The 25,002-nt window shown below is 45.9% G+C and overlaps 1 protein-coding gene across 1 annotated transcript in view; it reads right to left on the bottom strand.

The window, feature by feature from the left end:
- LOC308166139 (lamin-A-like) overlaps window positions 1–21,071 on the bottom strand; it is a 37,863-nt gene extending 16,792 nt beyond the window's left edge. Inside the window, exons 1-2 of the mRNA XM_080540397.1 lie at window positions 20,885–21,071; window positions 19,080–19,488 (exon numbers count right to left, since the gene is read on the bottom strand). Of these exons, the coding sequence (XP_080396523.1) occupies window positions 19,080–19,423 (344 nt within the window). The 5' untranslated portion in view covers window positions 19,424–19,488; window positions 20,885–21,071. The remainder of the gene's footprint in view (window positions 1–19,079; window positions 19,489–20,884) is intronic.
- Window positions 21,072–25,002: the final 3,931 nt, after the last annotated feature.

The following is a 25,002-nucleotide window of genomic DNA, read 5'->3' on the forward strand; positions in this document are numbered from 1 at the left end:
ACAGTAGGGTTTTAGCCTAGCCGTAATGGATAGAAAAGAAGGTGTATTTACAGTACAGTATGGTATGTGCAGTATGGTAGAGACGACGGATGCAAATGTAACGTAAATACAGAGGTAGATTATACACGATTGTCGTGGCAACACAAACACGAATCCTACCAAACAAGAAACAAGCCTGAATCTGTGGCGCTTTGGTGTGCATTCCAGACAGTTGGGGAGTGCGTCCGCTGCTATCAAAGCCTTTACAAAGTAAAACGATTCTATCACACAAGGATGTTCTGTTTCTCAAAACACTTCCCAAGTACAAAGGCAGAGTCGGAAAGGCTACTGTGGAAAAACAAATGGTAGTGTGTGAGAGGGAGGGGAGGAGAGAGAGAGAGAGAGAGAGAGAGAGAGAGAGAGAGAGAGAGGGAGGGAGGGAGAGGGAGGGAGGGAGGGAGAGAGAGAGAGGGAGTGAGAGAACCATAGAGAGAGGTTGAGAGAGACAGAGAGAGAGAAATAACAAAGGAGGAATGTGTCGGCTCAGCCCCCTGTCTTGGGTGACTCACTGCTATCTTTGTCCACTTCAGTGACGAGGATGGAGCCCGCCTCAAAAAGACAAGAAAAAAAAAAGAAAGAAAGAAAGAATAAGAAAAAAAAAACACCACCATCCTCACTGTTTTGCTGTGCCGTTGCTATGACAACAGGGGCCTACTCCACCAGGCCTACAGTGAGTGTGGCATTCTTTCCCCCACGTTTTTTAAACAGGGATGGAAAACAGAGTCCAATCATTTTCAGTGCAGCAGCTTAGCTTTCAGCATACTGTATCTATAGTCTGAGGTATGCCGGGTTGAAAAAAACATCCCTCTCTGACGCTCCTGATGGGAAAACCAAATAAAAGCCTATAATTTATATAGGCAGATCTGGTCGATGCATCATTCAAAGTGCACACACAAAGCAGCGACGCCTAAATAGCCGATAATTACTCCCTACGCAAGCCCAAGACACGAGATTGAAAAGGACGTTTCGCCAGAAGGTCTACAGTATGTTAAACAGATTCATTGCAGGACAGGTGTCCTTTTCTTACAATGGCATAGGTTAAAAATGAACAATGGAAACTGGCCAATCAAAATGGAGAAGGGCTACAGAAAGGGCTGAGGAAAGGTCAGAACTATTATGGGTAATACAGCACCACTATTTAAACACCCTAGTACAGGAGTGTGAGCAGAACTGTGATTACTCAGTAGTGCTACTGCTGGAAACAATGTGTGTGTGCATACTTGACATCATTGCCCACTTTCTAGATGCCCAACTTCAGCACCTGAGTGTGTGTGTGTGTGTGTGTGTGTGTGTGTGTGTGTGTGTGTGTGTGTGTGTGTGTGCATACCTGACATCATTGCCCACTTTCTAGATGTCCAACTCCAGCACCTGAGTGTGTGTGTGTGACTTTTTTTTTTCTAAGTGACTTTATCCTGTTTCCCCCCCACCTTGAAAACACAGCCCCTTTTCCCCCAATGAGAGCAAGTGCTACAGCCCACCGCAGTGACCTGGTCAATGCTAAATCATCTTGCTAATGGACCGGGCTAAGTCCCAGTGCTACAGCCCAGCGCAGAGACCTGGTCAATGCTAAATCATGGTGCTAATGGACCGGGCTAAGTCCCAGTGAACGCTCAATCAAGGCTGATTACAACAAGCTCCACAACCCCTCTCTGCTACCAGTGGGCCCGCCAGGGTTGAGAATCCCTCCCATCACCCCTTCCATTTCCTGTGTTACTCCAAACAGAACTCCACTTCGGGGAGTTGTAGGCAGCATTGATTAACCCGACATTTGGGAACAGACGTACAGCGCGGTGAGTCACAGGTGAGTCAGTGTTAAAAAACCCTGACGACGTCTCGACGTGAGATGGAAAACACCGGGGATTCCCCCACCTGTCCCCCAAAGACCATCGGATCCCGTTTCCAGGATGTTTAAGATCTATTCAGAGAGTGGACACTTTGTGACTGTGGAGAATAGAGGGAGGAAAAAGTAGGTAAGAATGTTAAATTACCGGGGGCCTTAATACAAACAGTTCTAGAAATAGAACTGGCATTTTCCAAGACCAACTGCCAGACTATACGCCATGCCTATGGACTATTCCATTAGAACTGTACTTGGATATATACAGTACAACTTTGAAATGGCATACTATATCATATAATGAGCCAAGGAGGGATATATTCTGTACTTCCACTGAATTCATTCTCGAAAATGAGAAAAGGAGACTTTAAACCACGGATTGATAGCCTGCTGTCTGTATCGATTCAACTAGCACATCCTAGCATTAACAGGATGATGATATGAATCTCATTTAGAGACGCTGCTAGCAGACATGGGGCCGATCCAGGAAAGTTTGGCAATACTCACATTAAAATAATAATAATAATAGCACTCAAAAGTAGTGCAGGCTGGCACATGATCATTTCCTGTGTCTCATCTGGGATCTGAACACAATGGCAGGAGTTGTTTTTAATCCTCTGTCTGGCACGCCCATCCATGTGTGTGTGTGTGTGTGTGTGTGTGTGTGTGTGTGTATGTGTTTGAGTTTGCACACATGGACACTATAAATGACAAGCAAGTCAACAACAACAACCATCAAGGTCTCCCCTAGGGGCCTGTCAGAAAAGACAACCAACCGTTAAAGCGAACATGGAGAGAAGACAGACCACCTAACGTTCCTCCATCACCCGACACCATATAAAACCCATCTTGAATGCATCTTGGTTCCTTAGCCATCTTTAACATTGCCAAACTAAGTTGTACTGTGCTGATTTGCGAGACCCTCGCTGTTTCCAAGGTTCCCTGCATACTGTACATAAATGTGACAGGAGGAGCTATTAAGTGCATTCCAGGAGCTGGTGAAAGTGGGAACAAGTCGGCAACCAATCAAAAGTTCTCCAAACTTTTATTCTGAAAATTGTCAAATGAACTTGTAAATAAAAAACGTTGTTGAAAACCAATGACACACTCCCTAGTCAAGCCAAAACATTGTAATGCAATGGATTCGGAGAATAATCCCCACTACTACCTAGTTGGTTGCCAACTTATTCCCCGCTTTCACCAGCTGCTGTCACACACAAATGTGTTTGTGCATCCCATAATACTCCTTATTCAAACACATGCTCCACCAACGGTGAAAGGGAAGTATCTCGCCCACCGATAAGGGACTGGCACTGTGTGTCAGAGCCAGGATTGGTTCCCCTTATTTACCATTCGGTGATTCATGGCTACATGAGTCAGAGGCCTGGTGCCCATTCATTCAGTGTGAATCGTGGCGTTAGAGCTAGCTAAACGCATCACGTTTGTTTCATTCGATTATTTTTGATTAAGATAAAGTACTGCACTACAGAAAACTGTTTGTTCACTCTTGGCTTTTGCCGTACTCAGGTTGTAGCAGTAATGTCACCTACAGTGTAAACTGGTATGAGTGTGGCATAGGAGGATAAGACAGTAAATATGCTGGTGAAGTGTTGTAAACATTAGATTAGATTCAAGGTTATTGTCATTGGACAGAGTACAAGTGCTGAGACAACTAGTAATGTAGTAAGAAACAGGTTACCGCCCGAGGGTCCGCAGAGAACCTTGGCCGAAACCTCCTTGAGACATGTAGCAGCCTATACCACCAACATTACAAAGACAAACTCACTTGGAGAAAATTCAGTAGATAACACTAAAGGAAAACACTACAGAGAATCACACGCTTACTATTGTTGCGGAGAACACATATTACCATCAAGTCTAAACCAGTTTCCCAAGCCATCTTTGGAATTCAGCTTTGATGCAGCTAACCTTGGTAAACCATAATGCTCCATTTAGAGCAACAGCAAACTGTGCTCTGATTGGCTCTGACATGGAGTAAACAGACCCTCCATCCAGCTGCATTGAGTTACTATAAAATCCCTGTAGCGGTGCCATGTGGCTAGTGGGAGTGGCACTAGCGTTAGCAGAGAGCTAACACCAGGCTGTGTTTGTTAATGAAGAGGAGATGCGTTAGCGTTAGCGTTATTTAGCCTTTATTAGCTCATGGAGGAAATAGTATTACTGGAGCCAAACTGTGGTAATGAGCACATTATATCTGCTATATAGGGTCAACTCTCACGCAAAGGTACATGGAAGAGCCGTGTGGGAGAGAGAGGGCCACAGGCACAAGAAAAGAGGGGAAAGAGAAGAAAAGAGGGATATAGAGAGAGAGACAGTTGAATATGGATGAGGGAGAAGGGACAGACAGGATGACAACAGGCACACAGCCACAGGGATAAATAAAACAAACTGACAAACAAACAGACAGACAGACAGACAGACAGACAGGGAGAGAGAGAGAGAGAGAGAGAGAGAGAGAGAGAGAGAGAGAGAGAGAGAGAGAGAGAGACAGTAGTAGACAGTAGTACCACAGAATCTGTAGGAAGACACAGACTTAGACAGATACCTATGCAGATTCCAAGACCTCTTAAATCTAACAATAGAGAACGTTACTATAGAGAGAATTTAATATAGAATTAAGTGTTCACCAGCTATGGATATAACCAACCACTATGTACCCACTGCACATAAAAGTCAGTTAGCATCTCCCCAGTAGTGTGCGTAGAACTGTGGACTGCATCTGATTAACCATCAGAATAAACGTTTTTATTTTTATTTTTATTTTTTTAAATGTTCATACGATTCAAGTAAACAAGAGCTATTGCTATTGACACAAATGTGAAACATCTGGATGTGTCCCTGCATGGTGAAAACAAGACTACAGAAGTAGTCTCACATTCACTGGAGAGTAGCTTAGCATTCAGAGGTAGCTACGTTCATCAAATGATGGTTTGCATTGCTGACCAGATCAGTTTGCATGCGGTCACATTTATTTTTCCAACTACCAAAGGGGAACCTCCTTGGAGCACATGTGTGTATATATATATATATGTGTGTGAGTGTGTGTGTGTGTGTGTGTGTGTGTGTGTGTGTGTGTGTGTGTGTGTGTGTGTGTGAGTGTGAGTGTGAGTGTGAGTGTGAGTGTGAGTGTGAGTGTGAGTGAGTGTGAGTGTGAGTGTGAGTGTGAGTGTGAGTGCGTGCGTGAGTGCGTGCGTGAGTGAGTGTGTACACGTGTGTGCGTGCATGCATGTGCATGGGTGTGCTAGTGTTTCTGTAGTAGAGGCCCAGCATCTTAAAGTGATTTACCCATTCAGTAAGAGAGTGACTCATGCAGCTTGGCTGAGTCCTGGAAATAACCAAGAGCTCTGGAAACTCTGATCCATAAACTCCACTCTACACACACACACTCTTTCCAGCCCACCAAAATCTCCTCGGAACAAAGTCCTGGTCCACTGAAGTCCAAACTCTAGTCTGTCATTACCCACACAGCCCAACAAAGGCAGCTCTATATAGCAGCCATGCAACACATCTACTACAGTCCTAGTACATCTGGTTTCCATCATAGTGTACTCTGTTAGGGGCAAGGCTGCGTAGAGTATCATTAGCTATTCCCACTAGCCTCGACCTGCTAACACCTATAGTATGGGAAGTCCCCTTGGGGTTACCAAGTTGAAAAGACAAAAGAATTTACGAGAAAATATTTATTATTTTTTTCATTTTTCAAATATTCTTCGCAGCTTGTAAATCACGTTGACTAGGCGTGCTAGCATGTTGTTTACTGCCAGATATTTCCTAAAGCACTGAAGCTCTCTGCAGTATGCATTACTAGTCAATAAAGTAGTTGAACAGCTGGTGAAATACACAACAATCCATAAACTACAGTGAAGGCATAATTACAGTCACATTTTTACTGCAGTGGAGACATAGAGGATAGACCAGGTTCAAATACATACTGCAGTAAATACTTCCAAATTCTTGAGCTGCGCTTCTTTCATCTGGTGCAATGGGGGTTCAAACCGTGGGAAGTGGGAACTGATATAAATCAAGCACATCAAATACGACTGACATATAAATAATAATAATGTTTTATTTGCCATGCAATCAACTTGTCAATTAATTGTTGGATGTGGTATTTTATGCTCTAGGTACAGGGTCAGCCATAGTCGGCGCCCCTGGAACAATTAGGGGTTAAGTGCCTTGCTCAAGGGCACATGCAGCACCCTCCTGAGGCCGGGATCGAACCAGCGACCTTCTGATTGCTAGCTGGCCTCTCTAACCTCTAGGCTACTGCCGCCCATGCACTTGTTTGTTTTAGTGAGTTTTAGTGAGGGAGAACAAACTGAAAACACAATGGTGCATCAACAAAATGTTCCCTTACAAACATCAGCATAAAAAAACATTCATGATCATAATTTTTTTAATTCAATTTAAAAGTCCCTTTCTCAAACTCAAGGACACTGCACAGAAGACATCAAAGGCTCTGCCATGACACCCCTAGGACCTAAACAAAGAGAGTGATCAGTATGTGAACACCGTCCAACCCCAGGGAGCTTTCGGCTGAAACTGGCCCAACCTGAGAAGACCACCACGTGTCACATGATCCAGGGTGAGGTCATGATGGTAGACTATGGGGGAGCCCCTGGGGACGGCGGTTAAAGAGAGGAGAGGAGAGGAGGGAGGAGAGGAGGAGAGGAGAGAGCACAAAGAACTGTCATGGTACACATTTCTTCCCTCAGGGAAAATAGAGCATGGGTTAGATGCTCTGTTGAGCTGCTATTTGCTTCTTGAACAGCTAACGTTTAGAAAACCAAACATTGATTCCTTGTGCAGTTCGTGTTGGGCTTGCGGGTCGGTACTTTATGCAATAAAAAGGAGATTAAGTGTCTCTTCAATAAATTTTTAATTCTGCGCAACATTAATATACGGGTGTGTACTGGGTGTGCACATCTATTTCACTCAGGTGTACTTCCTGTTCTCCACAGAGGAAGAGGACACCCGAGGTTGTGAGCGTATAAGCCTGTATTGAATGAGGGTTAAGTGTTTAACTCTAAAAGTATTTGAACAGCTTTACAACATCATAATCTCCTGGGTGTGTGTTCTAGCTGTTGTCCATTTTAGGGCAGAGACTTAAAAACCCGAAGCATTTTATCATAACAAATCTGGCTTCAATGTCGTCCAGCTGTTGTCTAGCTACAGTATGTGTCAGTCTGGCCAGATAGTGACATGATGAAATACACATAGAGCGCATTATGTCAGAGACTTTGTTTAGAGTTTCCCCTGGCCTAATAATGTTATTTTTAGTCGGGCCTAAACATAGATTGCATGGCCACCTGTGACTAGACTGGGCTGTCACCCTCTTTAACCTCCCTGTTTTCTTTTTACTGTTCTATCATTCTTTTTCTTTCCAGTGTTTTTTTGATTGGGTTTTATTCTAACTAAGAGATATCCGCTGAAGCAATGATGCACCTCAGCAATGTGAACGCTTATGAGGTAAAGAAAAAACAAAACAAAAAAGAACTCTGTTTGGAGAACTCAAGACTTGTTTTAGAAGATGTCAAAGCTGTAATGTCCATACATCTCAGTGAATGAATACAAGAGCAGTGAGTTTATGAGCAAACCAAAACAAAACCAAACTGCTGTACTGTAATCACACAGATAGATGAGTGTGCCCTCACAGTGGCAACATAAACAGATGGCACCACTTTCTAAGTGGACAGAGGGACTGTGGACAGAGTGTGTCATTTAGAACTGGAGAATAATAAACGTTTCTGGACAGGTTTTAACATTCCATAAATAGAGGGCCTAAGTAGAACTACTTCAAAGTGGGACTTATGGTTGTTGTGTTGAAAACGGAAACTGGGGTACACACATAATGGTGTTATTAAGATCAGGGGAGGCTGGTGGAGGTAGAAATTGGAGGACGGGTTCATTGTAATTCATGGAATGGGATGAGGAACGTTGTGATTCTCATTAAACGGTGTCTGTATAATGTCTTCATAATATGTTGTCTGATAAGATTTTTTTTTAACAAAAATAAAATTGCTGGTGGCAGCTCCCATTATGAGATGATGTAAGACAATGCAGTCCTACTGTACCATTTATAAAGCAATGATTGGATTGTTACCATCTTACTTATCAGGTTTTTTCAATGGCAGTAAACAGTAGATATAACCTCAGGTCTAATAACAGCATTGTCTTTAATGTGCCAAATGTCAGATCAGGATTTGGTAAAACTGCATTCTGTTACGATGCTCCTTCAACGTGGAATGTACTTCAGAAAAAGTTGAAACTTAGCATGTTCATTCCACTCGTGCTTAGGTTATCTTTTATAGCCCGTGTCTGCTCACTGTTTCTGTTGCTTGTTTGTTGTTATTTTATGTTGTATATTGTATGTTTTTTTTACTGTATGTGGTGTCTTTTTTAATTAAGTGCTGCATTTCTTGGCCAGGGCTCATTTGAAAAAGAGACTACTGTCTCAATATGACTACCCTGGTTAAATAAAGGATTAAAATAATAACCATTAAAGTATTACCGGAAACAGCAGGAAGAAACGTTCTAAAATCAAGGAAATATGTTTGTGCCATATGATAAGTACCACACTTCCTGGTGTTTGCTCTGATAGTGCCAGATGCCAGAAGTTGGGATGGCATGCTTGCCTAAAATACATCTGAACACATACAGAGCAGCAATGCATGTCTTTGTATCAGCTTCTCCACTGAACATGTCAATGGAATGAAATAACAAAGTAAATAAGTTGAGCTACCACTAATTGTGAAAGTATTGATTTTGCCAATGGGTATATTACTATACTATGAACTCTTATAAGCATCCTGCAGTCTGCTCTGTACAGGAAGTATGTGCCAGTGTCAAGTGAATAACGCTAAGTATATATCCTTAGAGCATCAAAATTGCATTGAAGTATATATAGTGTATATAGAGTATTGTAGAGAGTAGTGTATATACTATAGAAAAGTAGTGAGTAGTGTATACTGTATACTATAGTATAATAGTGAGTATATAGTAGTGAGTATAATTGGCACGTAGCACCTAGACTCTAGGTCCTAGAGCATCTTACACTGGCAGTCCCGCTGTAGCTTATCATCTGCTCCTGAAACACACTGTACACCTCTTTCAGACAATCTTTTCTCCACAGTAAAAGGGTTTTTAAGCGTTATCTTTTTTGAGTGGGGCAGTCCCACTCTTAGATTGTTCATCTTTCGGATCGAGACAGTGGAGAGAGGCGTGGAAGTAAAGGGGAGAGGCCATGTCAGCAGGGCATGGGGCCGGATATGAACCCATGCCAACATGGGCATACGTGTGCACTGTAGGCCATGGTGTTACACCAATGGACCACCCGCAGGCCACATTGTGCGACCTTCTATGATCCTGCCCCTCTCCTCGCTCCACTGGTCTGCTCTGTTCCAACAGGTGTGGCACAGTCAGCCTTGGATAATCATCCATCAATAAACTCTTTGTGGATTTTCAATCCGCGGGAAGGGCTGTTTACTTTTGAAATCCACCAATGAGTTACTCTGGAGATCTAAGAACAGCGGCACCGGTTTTATTTCACCACCTTTGGTGATAAAAAGTTAACATTGTATTGTCTGTGTTAGATAAGGTTGTGGCCCAGCAGTAAAAAGGATTAAAGTAATTTTACTACCAGGGATGCATAAAATCAGTAAAAAATAATAATATATATATACTGTATATATTTGCTAAATGATTGCCCACATTACATCATTTTACAAACAGTTTAAAATGTGAGTCAACCAAACAGTGTGTAGATATTGACATGGTGTTGGTATGACACAGCAGAGTTGGCATGGGTGTTCCTGTGCATTATCAGGAGCAGACAGACATCTATGCATCTGTCTGGGGTGGGAGGGAAGGCCTTCCAGTGATGATCAGTATCTGCGGGTTTCCCCACACAGACTTATGTTTCACAGCCATGGGCACAGCTGAGGGGCACGAGACTCTGGCGGCGCCCCTGTTATACAGTAAGGGGGAGGCCCGCGCCGACAGAACGATCAAATTAGACCTCGACAAATTTGGGGTTAGGGTTAACCCTTGTGGCTCATGTCTTAGCTTAGCGGTGCGTGTCTCGATCCTAGCAACGTCTTAGCCGAGTAGTCTGTCTTTTAGCACCTGCGCCCTTTATTCTCCAGCCGAGCCGTCCTAGCCTAGCAGAAGTCCTGAATAATACACTAACGTTCTAGCCTGGAGGTCCGTAGACAAATATTGTTTGTTTGTCTGTCACCCATGCAAATAATTAACAGGTCAAACACTGTTAGCCTAGACCCCATCTCCACAGCGGGGCTAACGCTGTGTGTGTCAAGGTCAACTGCCTTTCCACAGTCCCCCCGGGGCTTCAGCAGTGCTTACTACGGGCCTATTGGTGGTTAATACTCTGGCTTTTAGCCTCCTCTACCCCCCTGGTCCTCATCAGACGAGGGTGCGGTTAGAGCACGGTGCTTTAGTTGGCTAGCTAACTTGCTGGGTGGCTAGCATAAACCAAGTTATAGCTCTCTGTTAGCAAATTGCTTTGAATACAGCTTTTTTAGATTTATTTATTTTTTACAAATGAAATAGTCAGAAAGGGCTTAAAAGTAAAGAGAACCTGTTAGGTACCTTGAGGCTATTTTCCACGTGTTGGTATTGACTCTATACAGTTCGTCGTCTTGCGAATTGCAAAATGTAAACAAACTGTCACATCCTACTACGGAGAGTGGGTAGGGTGGGCAAAAAAGCCCAGCTTTGTTGGAATTGTCCAAGAATTTCTGTATTCTTGCGAACCTACGAATTCAAATACACAACGCAGAGACAAAATAACACCAGGTGCTAGGGAATGTGAGTAGAGGGATGAGGACCTGTAAAATCATACAGGCATGTTATCACTATCGTCTTGAAGCACCGGGCTTTAGTTTGAGCACCAGTTGGCCCCTGCTACGTCTTTGGCACGCACAGGCACATAGCATTGTCGCAAAGTGGCTAGTGTTTGCTCTAGCCTCTGGAGAGTTGCATGTGTTCGTTGAAGTAATTACACACACAAAGACGCCTGTATGGGGAGGTCCACTGTCATGTCTGTGAGCTGAGCAGGTGTGTACAGTCACCCGGCCTGTTCGGCGACAGCTACTGCACATCTGTTGCAGCCAGCACGTTAAATAGTGCTTGAACTGGCACTGTATTCTTGCGCAAGGCTACAGCCATGTAATTAGAGCCGGCAGTTGAGATTTTGAAATTTAATATCATTGATTTGCTTGAGGCAGCAGCATTGATTGACGTTTTTTAAATATTATAGTTAATATTTGAATAATCAAAGATACTGTTGAAACAGTTGCTTCCTGTTTGTCGATTAGTCATGTTTCAAGATTTGAGTACCACCCTTGTCTCTGATAAGAGTGGGTCACATATTAACCTGAATCATTCAGCTTTTGGGAGAGATTCCTTATCTATCAAAGGCACTTATCTGCAGTGTCTCACTCACACACCTCAGGCCACCAGCAAACAAGAATAACCTGTTGATATGCTTATTAATAAACGTCTGACACACTACTCTGTCCCAGTAGTCCAGATCTCACCAGCTTCCTGTACACTGTGGGACACGGAGAGCCCGCGGTCAGCCCATTCCCAGAATCCCGCGAGGCCCAGAAAAAACCTCTGAGTCACCACCCTGTCACATGCCCATGCCAAGACTTCTGGGCGCCATGGCAACCAAACACTGACAAACACAGTGACTGTCTGCAGCCTAGAGACGGGGAGCCGGCCCACGCGGGATTGGGTGATACGCTTCCACCGCATGTGCGTCAAATGATTGGTTTCCTTTGGATAACAGTGTAGTTATCGGAGTTGCTGCTACTTTAATAGCAGTCTAACTATGGAAATATAAATGGCCACAATGAAAAATAAAAGTGGATACTTGCTAAATCAACTGCATTTCCTACAACGTTCCTACACTCACCACTCTCTGACTAAGCATGGGCTTGATTAGTATCCATGCCAACAAACAGCCTAACATTGTTTCAGGCTTATAGTAGGACTATAGCTACAAAGATACAAAGCTGAGAATGAGGCTATACTCACAGTGTGTGTGTGTGTGTGTGTCTGTGTGTGTGTGTGTGTGTGTGTGTGTGTGTGTGTGAGAGTGTGCGTGTGTGTGTGAGTGTGTGTCCCTCACTCAACTCTCTGACTCACCATCCACTACAACCAGACCAGAATCTCACACGCCCAAGTCATCCTCCTAGACCGGCCACACCCCAACCTGCAGGATTATCCCCACACAAACATGTCATCCTGCACGCTGTAGCGTCAACAGAAACACCCACCATGTGACACAACACAACGGCGCCAGTGGGGGGAAATATGCAGTGTTGAAATCCCCACGGCCTTGTGAACGCGTGGAGCTGTTGAACGTTGTGTTTGCACACGTCTGACAAAAGCTCATTCTCTATTCTGCTTCTTCTCTTCCCCCTTCAGAGGGAACAAACAGCATGCATAAATGATGGGGTAGCGAGCGCAAAACACCCTACAGTAGGTGGAGAAACAAGTGCAGAAAACATTACTTTCAAGTCTACTCAGTTTTCTCTGTAAGGCTCTGTCTGTAACCCGAGTTGCACTTTGCCAAGACTCCGACACATTCCAGGGGAGTCATCGCAGGCTGCTGCCTGCTGCAGGGAGAGAGAGTGCGTGTGTGTGTGTGTGTGTGTGTGTGTGTGTGTGTGTGTGTGTGTGTGTGTGTGTGTGTGTGTTGCTGTCGGTGGAGACACTCAGGTACATATGGCCGGTAAAAAGCCACAAGCTAACATTCCCTTCAAGGTTAGCTCTAACCTAAACCAAACATGAGCTCAAATAGCTCAGTTGTGCTGGAGCGCGGTGCTTGCAATACCAAAACTGCTTTTTAGCTTTAGTCTTTAGACGAAGATACACACCAGTTCTAGACACAACCCAGTCACCTCCATCCTTCTTAGTTCCAGTCCGGTTCCCGTTGACGAAAACTGAAAACATTCCAGCGCAGTTTCAGTCCACAAAAACTCACAACATTTTAAGTCTAGCCCTAGTCATCGACGAAAACTTGACTAAAATGTTTTGAGAGTTTTTGTAGACCAAAACCACACTAAAATGCTGTCAGTCTTCATCAAACAAGAAGGACAGAAATGACTAAATGCGACCAAAACCAATGTGCATCTTCATCCAAAGACCAAGACTAAAACGACTACAAAGCCTGCCAACATCAACACTGGGTCTAACCTAAGCAAACATGAGCTCAAATAGCTCAGTTCAGGGTTCCTGAGTTGGTCTTAAAAAGCCTTAAAGTCTAAATTCCAACAATCCGATCTATAAGGCCTAAAAAGGTGCCAAGTTTCAGTTATTAGGTCTAATAAATGAGGTGCTAGGTCTAAACAATTAGATTAGCTTGTCCTGCAAGGAAATCAGTCCGACCACATCTATTTACGTGGAAATGAATCAAGCTGGAACCCAAAAAATGCCAAATTCGCTGCCCCCGGGAGAAATTATTGGCGAATGAAGCTATGGCAGGATGACAAAAAGCTATCATATGGTGTCGCGAATAGGTCTAAAATGATATTCAAAGAGGTCTAAAAAAGGTCTAAAAAGGTCTTAGATTTAACTTGTTGAAACTTGTAGGAACCCTGTCAGTTGTGCTGGAGCGCGGTGCTTGCAATCCCAAAACTGCAGGTCTGACCCTCACATGGGCTTCATGTACTGTATACAGGGTTCCTACAAGTTTCAACAAGTCAAATGTAAGACCTTTTTAGACCTTTTTTTAGACCTCTTTGAATAGAATTTTAGACCTATTCGCGACACCATATGATAGCCTTTTGTCATCCTCGAGGTGATGAAATTAGGGATTTCACTGCCATACAGACAAAAAAGGAAGCGAATTGGCATTTTTTGGGTTCCAGCTTGATTAATTTCTGCGTAAATAGATGTGGTCGGACTGATTTCCTTGCAGGATCTCGTTTTTAAGACCTAGCACCTCATTTTTAGACCAAATAACTTTAGGCCTTATAAATTGGAATGCTGGATTTTAGACTTTAAGACTTTTTAAGACCAGCGCGGGAACCCTGTGTCTAGGTACATCTCGTGAGAGCAAATCACTTTAGATAAAACACTCATCAATCACATCATCAATGTTGTGCTAAGCCGCTTTGGTTAAATGTCACCTTCAATCTTGCCTAATAGGCCGAACCATGCATGGCATTCAGGCGGTGTCAAACGTGTCATTTAACCTGCTAGTCGGAGCCTGTTGGTCAGGGGCGTAGCTCCATGACACAAAGCCTCAGGGGGCCTGGAGTCACAGAGCTGTTTTTACTACCTGAGCCCTTCATTACACACCTTTAACCTATAGGAACGTACTCAAGTAATGTCTGGCATGTTAGCTGTTCACACCCGTTCCAGGGAGGAATTCCAGTGGCGCAGAAGTGTTGAAACTGACTGTGTGAGCTAGACTAATGGGTTGTGTGAATTCCGCGGATGTGTTGCATTACCCAGGTGGGTGTTACGGGACTAGTAGTACGCATCAGGTATGGGTATGGATGATGTGGGGCGTCATTGTGCATTCAAATATGGGTTGTGTCATATGCCCATGTCGACATGGGTTCGAATCCGGCCCACACCCTGCTGACATACTGTACCTCTCCTCCTCCTCCTCCCACGTTTCCTGTCTTTCTTCACTATCTCTATCCCCCCCTGCCCTACTAAAAAAAAGTCAGTATCCAGCTAGATGTCGTGCAAGGGGGGGGGGGGGGGGGGGGATGGAGCAAGGCAGATGTGATGATGGTTGGGAATAGAGAGCGGAAACATAGTAGTGGAACACGGTAGTGGAACACGGTAGTGGAACATACTAGTGGAACCTGGTAGCGGAACATAGCAGTGGAACACGGTAGTGGAACATGGTAGTGGAACATGGTGGTGGAACATGGTAGTGGAACATGGTAGTGGAACATGGTAGTGGAACACGGTAGTGGAACATGGTAGTGGAACATGGTAGTGGAACATGGTAGTGGAACACGGTAGTGGAACATGGTAGTGGAACACGGTAGTGGAACATATTAGTGGAACATACTAGTGGAACCTGGTAGCGGAACATAGTGGTGGAACATAGCAGTGGAACATAGTGGTGGAACATAGAAGTGGAACATAGTAGCGGAAATGAGAGAGTGAGTGTGTTTATGGAGCACAAGCAGGCCCGAACTGGTCGGTGTGTCAGAGCTGGCTCAGGGTAAGCAGCACATTACCACAATGATGATGTCAAATAAAATGAGGGTTGCAAAATGTTCCGATAACCTATGTTCCTGATTGATTGATTGATTGATTGAAAACCTTTATTGTCCCCAATGGGGAAATTTTGTTGTCAAACAGCTCAGTTAGGGCAGAAAACATTCAGTACAGAAAACAGAAAAACATTCAATAAAAAACATAAAACAGTGCAGGCTCAATAAGTAAAAAGTTCCAAAAGTTCCATCTCCAGGTCTCCCCCACCCTGCAGGGCCTGGTTGTAGAGTCGGAGTGCAGCTGGAATAAAGGACTGTCCAAATCTTTTTGTACTTTGACGGGGGAGAACAAATCTGTGGCTGAACTTGCTCCTCATCCCTGCCAGCTCGCAGTACATCGGGTGGGAGGGATTGGCCAGCATGGCCGCCAGTTTTTTCCCCATCCTCTGTTCTGCCACCACCTCTAGGCTGTCCAGCCCGGTCCCCACCACAGAGCTGGCCTTCTTCACCAGTTTGTTTAGCTTCGCAGCATCCCTGGCACAGATGTTTCCACCCCAGCAGGCCACGGCGAAGAACAGAACGCTGGCAACCACCGACTGATAAAACATTTGCAGCAGCTTGTTGCAGACACCGAAAGACCTCAGCCTTCTCAGGAAAAACAGTCTGCTCTGCCCTTTCCTGAGAAGAGCCTCGGTGTTGTCAGTCCAGTCCAGTTTGTTATTAATTTGTACTCCCAGGTACCTGTAGGAGTCCACCCTCTCGACTTCCACCCCCTTGATGGTGATGGGGGCTGGGGTCCTTCTCTTCCTCCTAAAATCCACCACCAACTCCTTTGTTTTGCTGGTGTTAAGCAAAAGGTAGTTGGTGTCGCACCACTGCACGAAGCTCTCCACCAGGGCCCTGTACTCCTCATCCCTGTCGTCTGTGATGTAACCGACGATAGAGGAGTCATCCGAAAACTTCTGCAGGTGGCACTGGTCGGAGCTAAACTGGAAGTCGGAGGTATAGAGGGTGAAGAGAAAGGGTGACAGAACAGTTCCCTGGGGGGCACCGGTGTTGCACACCACCACCTCAGACTGACAGCCCTGCAGTCTCACATACTGACGCCTGTCTGTGAGGTAGTTGTGGATCCAAGCCGTCAGGGAGTCCTCCACACACATCACTGCTAGTTTGTCAGCCAGCAGTGATGGCTTGATAGTGTTAAATGCACTGGAGAAGTCGAAGAACATGGTCCTCACCATGCTCTGTGGCCTCTCCAGGTGTGTGTAGGCCCTGTGCAGCATGTAAATGATGGCGTCCTCCACCCCCATGCTCTCCTGGTATGCAAACTGCCGGGGGTCCAGGAAGTCCTTCACCTGGGGCTTAAGGTGTTGCAGCACTAGCCTCTCCAGGATCTTCATGACCTGTGGTGTCAGGGCGACAGGTCTGTAGTCGTTTGGGGTGCTGGGCCGTCCCTTCTTTGGCACTGGGACGATGCAAGAGGTCTTCCAGAGCTGTGGCACCCTCCTCAGTCTTAGAGATAGACTGAAGAGATGTTGGAATGTGTCCGCCAGCTCTCCAGCACACACCTTCAGAACCCTGGGGTTGATGTTGTCTGGACCTCTGGACTTGTTCACATTCACCCTGGAAAGCTGCCTTCTCACCTGCTCAGATGTTATAAAGCTGTGAGTACCGTTGTCTCCAGGTGTGAAGCATGCTCCCTGGCTCCTGGTGTTGGTAAGGGGAGGCAGTTGCTGCTGGGGTGCTGCTGGGGTGTCAGGGGGAGTGGGGGCTACTGTTGCCAGGGGTGCGGTACATTGGAGAGGGGAGGAGAGGGTCGGGGGCTGTGGGGGGTGACAGGGGGATGGGGGGGGTGACAGGGTCGGGGGCTGGGTCGGGGGCTGTGACAGGGTCGGGGGCTGGGTCGGGGGCTGTGACAGGGTCGGGGGCTGGGTCGGGGGCTGTGACAGGGTCGGGGGCTGGGTCGGGGGCTGTGACAGGGTCGGGGGCTGGGTCGGGGGCTGTGACAGGGTCGGGGGCTGTGACAGGGTCGGGGGCTGTGGGGGGTGGCAGGGGGATGGTTGGTCAAACCTGTTAAAGAAGCAGTTCAGGTCATCTGCCTGCTCTCGGGTCCCCTCCACCACAGGATGTGGCTGCTTGTGGCCCGTGATCTTCTTGAAGCCCTTCCACACCTCCTTGGAGCTGTGGGCCTCTAGCCCGCCCTCCAATTTCCTCCTGTATTCCTCTTTGGCTGCTCTCAGCTCCTTCTTCACCTCCTTCTGAGTGGCCCTGGCTCCCTCAGTGTCCCCTGCCTTAAACAGCCTCCTCTTCCTTTTCAGAAGGTTCTTGATGTTCCCATTTATCCACGGCTTGTTGTTAGGAAAGCACCGTACCTTTTTAATGGGGACGATGCTCTCCTCGCAGAACTTAATATAGTCTGTGACACAGTCTAGCAGACCATCTATGTCCTCCCCGTGGACTCTCTGGAACATCCCCCAGTCGGTTGTTTCAAAACACGCCCTCAGCTCCTCCTCCACGTCTTCTGACCATTGCTGGACAGTCCTGGTGGTGATAGGCAGCCTTTTTATGATAGGGGTGTATGTTGGTTCCATCCAGACCATATTGTGATCGGATGCCCCTAGTGGCGGGAGGGCAGTGGATGTGTAGGCTCCCTTCACATTGGCATATAGTTTGTCTAGTATTTTGTTCTCCCTTGTTTTACATGTGACATACTGGGTAAAATCCGTCAATGTCTTTTCCATATTTACATGGTTGAAGTCCCCATTCACAATGATAAATGCGTTTGGGTGAGCGGTCTGTATCCCCGCGATACAGGAATGGATGACGTCATTTGCGCGCGCCGGGTTCGCGCTTGGTGGAATGTAACTAGTCACAGCCACAACATGTGAAAACTCTCTCGGACAGAGATCTGGCCTCAAACCTAGCGCCAACAGTTCTATGTCTGGAGTGCAGACTTGCTCTTTGATAGTGATATGACCTGGCTTGCACCATTTGGAATTAACAAACACAGCGATCCCGCCTCCTTTTATCTTACCGCTGTTTCTCGTTCTGTCCGCGCGGACCATTGTGAAACCATCTTGTTCCATCGCCCCGTCAGGGATACCAGGATTCAGCCAGGATTCAGTTAGGAATAGCAGGCTGCATTTCCCATATTCCCCCTGTCCCTTCATCAGAGCAGAGAGCTCATCAGCCTTGTTGACCAGCGACCTGACGTTCCCCATAAGAACAGACGGCAGGCAGGTCCTATTTGCTTGTCTGGTTGTCCTAACCCTAACCCTAACCACCCCAACCCTAATTTCCAAAATTACCAACACAGAACAAAGAGGAAATGTAATTGGACTCCAATGAACATTATAGCGGCACATCTGATTGCGTGCCCGCCAATTCAACCTTTGGCCCAGAAATTCCAATGGGCAGCAAGCCCAAACTAAACCCATTTTATGGCACCATAGTAACATACTCAAAAAAGAGAGTGTTTGCACACGTTTAGTTCCTCCAGGTGCGATTATGAGGGTCTAATCCCCTCCTCTAATAAGAATTGTAACGAGAATAATGCATTTTATTTTTATAGCGCTTCCATCACACCCCCAGAGCACTTCACAGGTCAAACAAACAAAAACAAAAACAGCCCCTCCCCTTCCACATGCTTCTTTGCATAACTCTGTCAACCCTCCACCTGTAATTGGCTTCCTGACATTTTAAGCCTTTGCGTCCCGTGTCTAAACGTGAAAATACTACACAGGGGAAAACCCTGCCGTTCCTATGAAGGTCGAGTGAACTTCCTGACATTTTAAGCCTTTGCGTCCCCGTGTGTAAACGTGAAAATACTACACGGGGGAAACCCTGCCGTTCCTATGAAGGTCGAGTGAACTAACTTCCTGACATTTGGAGACCACGGTATAGCCTTTGTGCCCCGGCCCCTTGACGTGAGATAACAACCCAGAGGAAACCCCTACGGCGGTGGTGGTCCTTACCTGGCCTTGAGCTCCTTGTACTCCTCCTTCACCTTGCTGAGCTCCAGCTGCAGGCGCGCCCGCTCCTTGGCCACCGAGTCGAGGGTCTTGCGGGCGTCGGCCAGCTCCGTCTCGTAGGCCGCCTTCATGCCCGTCACCTCGCGGCTCACCTCCGTGTCCGACTCGGTGATGCGCAGGCGCAGGCCGGCGTTCTCCAGCTCCAGCGAGCGCACCTTGTCGATGTAGACGGCCAGCCGGTCGTTGAGGTTGCACAGGTCCTCCTTCTCCTGCAGCCGGGAGATGCGGGCCGGGGAGAGCGGGGTGGCGGCGGCGGAGGCGCCGCGTTTCTGTGCCGGAGTTCCCATTGTGGCGACGGTGGCGGTGGTGGTGGGTTCAGAAAGAAGCTCAGGTGAAGGTGTCGGGTGATTGGCTGTAAAAGGGGAAAGAAGTTGGGGGAGTTGGTCAAGATTGTCTGGTTCTGTTTAGATAGCCTGAATGGCTGTTCTGTTTGTTAGGGTGTGTATATGTGGAGAGGGTGGGGGGTTTGCTTAAGAAGAGGGTGTATATTGTTCTCTTGATCCTGTTTTTAGGTGTATAACCCTCTGAAAACTAATACTTCTAAAAAAAAACTAAAAAAAGATAGCCTGATTGACTGTCAGAAATGACCCCATTACAGAATCACGCCTACTTTTTATAACTTCAGAATGAAACTTGGCAGAGAGAGTACACAATCTGATAGTTGGCTGGACTTTAGTCAGCAATGTAGTCTACCTCATTTAAGCTACTTTACTCAGCTCTCGTCTGGGCAAGCCAAGTTCCCCACAATCATACAGTGTCTAACCCACCTCGAGCTCACTGAAAGGTAATTAGCAGACAATTGTAGTAACCCAGGAACTACAGAAGCATACAACACATTGAAAAAAACAACATCAACAACAACAACTACATAATAGAAAGCAGCTTCCTCCATCATCTCCCTTGTACACTAACTGCTTGTTAAGACAGCAAGGAAGGACCAGCAGTCTGCCAATTACACCCCGCTCATTAAATATGACAGATCTGCCCTTGGATGCCTCTTCCCAGGCCTGCCTTTCATTCATCCGTCCATTCATACTGTAATACCTCAACCCTGACTCACAGTCACTACATAAACAAACACTGCAGGATGCCCTGATTAGGAGATGAATGTACTTTCTCTACTTCTCTCTCTATCTCTGTGTGTGTATGTGAGGGTGGGGGGTGGGGGGGGCGTTTGAAGTCCAAGTAATGATCCCCAAATACTGAGCCTATCCAAATAATGACTCCTCCAAAAATGAGACCTAACAGAGCGCCAGAAACAGCAGAGACATACATTTGATTGTGCTATGAATACAGTACTACTGTATTACTACTGAACTGCAATACTATATCCCTTACACTAAACCAAACCATGATGAATAAGTAACTTATACATGCGACTGCCTTACACCATCTAAAACATACTCTTACTCTACTCCATACACAACATAATATACAGGCGCACAAGGATTGACAATACATGTACTTTTACTTAACACAATCATGCATTAAAAGCACAATTTAACTTCTAACAAGACATGCTGTTCCTCACCCCTGCCAATCAGCGTGAAAGTGAAAGAAAATCTTGATGGATAAGGCCACAGGATAAGGCCAAAGATCCTTTACTCTGCCACCTACGCGTCAGGATCAAAGGGCAGGTATATCTCCCATCTGAGACTACACTACTTATCTCCCTGTATGACAAGCAGATCTCGTACAAACAGATCTCGTACAAACAGATCTCAAAGTGAACTGTGTCCCAGTCTTACCTTAGGGGAGGGTTGCCAGTGAAAGCCTCCTGAAGCAGCAACGGCGTGTGTGTGTCTGTGCAGAGCCGGACCGTTCTTGAAGTTGAGCTGCGGTGTGTGTGTGTGTGCTTGTGTGTCCACTGTTAGTGGGGTGTGTTTTCCTCTCTGGTTCTGCGCGTGCTCCTGTGGAGAATGGGGAAAAGGATCAGTTCAGTGCTGCTGCCTGCCCTGGCTGTCTGGCCGTCACTCCCTGCACATATATTGCTAGAGGCAGACAGAGGGGAGGGAAGGGAGAGAGAGAGAGACAGAGAGGAGGGAGGGAGTGAAGGAGGGAGAGGGTGGGGCAGCAGGGAGGAGCCAAGCTAGACTTGACGCAGACAGAGCCCACACACACTGGAGCAGAGCAGTTGCTGTCATATCTCTCTCTACCCTATCACTCTCTCTCTCTCCTTTTCTCTCTCTACCCTATCACTCTCTCTCTCTCTCCTTTTCTTAGTCTCTACCCTATCACTCTCTCTCTCTCTCCTTTTCTCTCTCTACCCTATCACTCTCTCTCTCTCCTTTTCTCTCTCTACCCTATCACTCTCTCTCTCCTTTTCTCTCTCTACCCTATCACTCTCTCTCTCTTTTTCTCTCTCTACCCTATCACTCTCTCCCTCTCCTTTTCTCTCTCTACCCTATCACTCTCTCCCTCTCCTTTCCTCTGTCATGCCCCATCACTCTCTCTCTCTCTCCATTCCTCGTTCATTCGCTCAGAGCGATAGCACAGACACAGTGATCTGAGCTGTTAACACGGGCGGTCTGTCAATAAAAGCTTCCACTTTAAGTGCAAAGTAGGAAGAAATCCACTTGAATATACATGAATCCAGGAAATTTTTTATTTATTTTTTACTGTAAAAACAAAATAATGAATATCATTGATATCATCCATGGCTGATGATTGCAAATCATCACCTTGGAGTGAAATGGTGGGTTCCTTCCTACAAGCATCCTTGCGGTGAAAAAATCTTGTTTGCAAAATAATCCTCTGAATCGATACGGATTCCCAAAATGGAAACCCAAAATACTCTCTCTGTGCACGACTCCTATATTCCCGCTGAAAGGTGCAGATATTCCCAGAGGTCATGTTGACGGGTGCTAGTCCTCCTATAACGGCACTACTCAGTCTGCAGATCATTATGTGCTTATACTTATGGCCCAGGGGAGGAGCGATGATATAACAAGTCCAATGTCATGGAGAGACAGATATTTTGGTAGGTGTGTGTGAGTGTGTGTGTGTGGGTCTCTGTCTGTCCCTGTGTGTGTGTGTGTGTATGTATGTGTGTATACACGTGTGTGTGTGTGTGTGTGTGTGTGTCTCTTTCTGTGTGTGTGTGTGTGTGTGTGTGTGTGTGTGTGTATCTGTGTGTATGTGTGTGTGTGTGTGTGTGTGTGTGTGTGTGTGTGTGTGTGTGTGTGTGTGTGTGTGTGTGTGTGTGTGTGTGTGTGTGTGTGTGTGTGTGTGTGTGTGGACAGGTGGTGGCCATGGGAACACCCTGGTGACGCCCTCACAGTGGAAAGGATCCGTCAGTCTGCGGCCCTTTCTCTGAGTCACACATCCCAATACAAACACTACTTGTTCAGAGGCCTCCCCCTTTCTCTTTTTCCCTCCCTCCCTCCCGCCCTCTTGTTTCCATGGCATTCCCACAAACAAAGGCCCATCCAGCCCGGCAACCAAAATGTTTGTCTTCATCAAGCCGATTCCAAATAAAGTATTGACAAACTACACTGGAGACAAACAGCTAGGTCAAGACTGGTTTAGATGTGACAGTAGCCTTGAACACTGAAGACAAGTCCCCTGCACCCAGTCTCAGAGGCACTTGTCAACTTATAAGACAGGAGCGGGCATGACAGCTTGTGGTGCAACTTATGAGACATGACAAGCAACAAACTGCATGTTAACTATAGTCGTCTGTCCATCTCTCTGTCTCTCTCTCTCTCCGTCTGTGTCTCCGTTTCTCTCTCTCTCTCTCCATTCCCTTGACAACCTACTCTTTTGAAACCCAACACACAAAGAAAAAGAACGGCAGTTAGGAATTTAGCCACAAACACTTTCAGCGTGAGGGGGCTTGACGGTTTTACAGCCAGGTGTTCAGAGCATCCTTAACCACAGAACATTTGACCAGACATTCCTGTTTGAAGACATTCCTGTTTAATATCCTCTCTAAATCTCCTTCCCTTCATTCACTTTAACATTTTTGGCATTTAGCAGACACCTTTATGCAAAGCAACTTATATAAAATAAATAAAAAGTTAGTGAATCATCTTTCCATCAGTCATCGCATTTTTTTTTGTTGGGGGGGGGGGGGGTAGTTTACAGTAGAGAAACTGTACAGGAGGGTAGAGGGGATGGAGAGGTTTCAGGGGGGACAGTTAAGGTGTAGCCTGAAAAGATGGAGGTCTTCAGTCTACGGCGGAAGATAGGGAGTGACTCTGCAGTCCTGACAGCTCGTTACCAGCTTGTTACCTTCACTGATGGTAAGCTGCTTTACCTTCACTGATCTGTATCCAACGGGCCTTAAATCCCAACGCTGTAGAGACCAATAACATAATATTTAGCTACACATGGTTTGCAGTTGCTCTCATAAAGCTGTCACTGTGCTCAGCAGGTCTACTGTACACACCTACTAGGGGTGGGCATCGACGATCGATAATTGATCGATAAGGATCTTGGTCGATCACAAAATAAAACATTTGGTCGATCACAATGTTTTATTTTGTGATCGACCAAGATCCTTATCGATCAATTATCGATCGTCGATGCCCACCCCTAACACCTACGCTGATTGCAGCGGAACCTGACACATCTGCTATTGAGAAACCTGCTGCCCATTGTTCATGTATCTGTATCACTGTATCTGTATGGATATCACTATACAACATTAACAGCACATTAGTTTCCTAAGCTGACAATAGCAGATAGGATACTGTATTGTACATGCTGTGGTTGCTGTTTACTGAATATCTTCTAGGGCCACAATTGAACTGCAGATAATGACGATGTGTACAGTTCTCAAATGTGTTGCAACGGCCAAATTGGAAAAGGAATATTCTTAATCCAAGTAAGGCTCATTTTAACAATTTCATGGAACAGTCTGGATTAATTGATGACCCATCTCTTCAGGCTACATCTTGACTATTTTAAGATGACTATTTACTATTTAAAATGTAAAAAGTTATCCTTGTGACTGCCAATGACACCTGGTCCTAGCATAGATTGTTTTGTTCTTATTATGACTGATGTATAGATCATGATTCACTTACTCCAGAGAAATGTACTTGTAAGTCACTTTGGATAAAAGTGTCTGATAGCCTAAATGTAAAGAATCTAAAGATAGCCTAAATGTAACATTTATTTGATTGGACTAACAATGTCAGAAACACTGGCTAGAAACAACCACGAGGGAAAAGGATCCCACTTTAGGATTAAGGTTCAGGTTCCTCTAGGATTCCACCTGCAGCTGCTTTAGGGTCAAGGGTCAGGGGTCAGGCTCCTCTAGGATTCTAAATGCAGCAGCTTTAGGGTAAAGGGTCAGGGGTCAGGCCCCTCTAGGATTCTACCTGCAGCTTCACATCCATCAACTCTCTCTGTCACAAACATCTCTCCAAAAGGCTTGCTTTTTTTCTTTTCTTTTACAAACAAAGTTGACCAAAAAACATAACAGCACCTTCATGTTACCTGAGTATCCCTCAACAACGATCCTTGTTAAATGTCTCACTATACAGCGGGCAGCTGTGGCGCAGGAGGTAGAGCTGCTGTCTAATGATCGCAAGGTTACCAGATCGGCGGTTCGACACTGAACCCCAAAATTGCTCCCAGTGAGCGGGCCGGCGCCTTGCATGGTAGCTTGCCGCCATTGGTGTATGAACGTGTGTGTGAATGGGTGAATGAGAGGCCTTTGTAAAGCGCTTTGGATAAAGGCGCTATATAAGTGCAGTCCATTTACTACACAGCAAGTCCTCTTTTATATAACCCCCCCCACACACACACACACACACACACACACACACACACACACACACACACACACACACACACACACACACACACACACACACACTTGGGTTTACCCAGTGTGTAAAGGCCTCACAAATAAATA

Source organism: Nansenia antarctica (assembly GCF_963989245.1).
Source record: "Nansenia antarctica genome assembly, chromosome: 10".
NCBI classification, from domain to species: Eukaryota; Metazoa; Chordata; class Actinopteri; order Argentiniformes; family Microstomatidae; genus Nansenia; species Nansenia antarctica.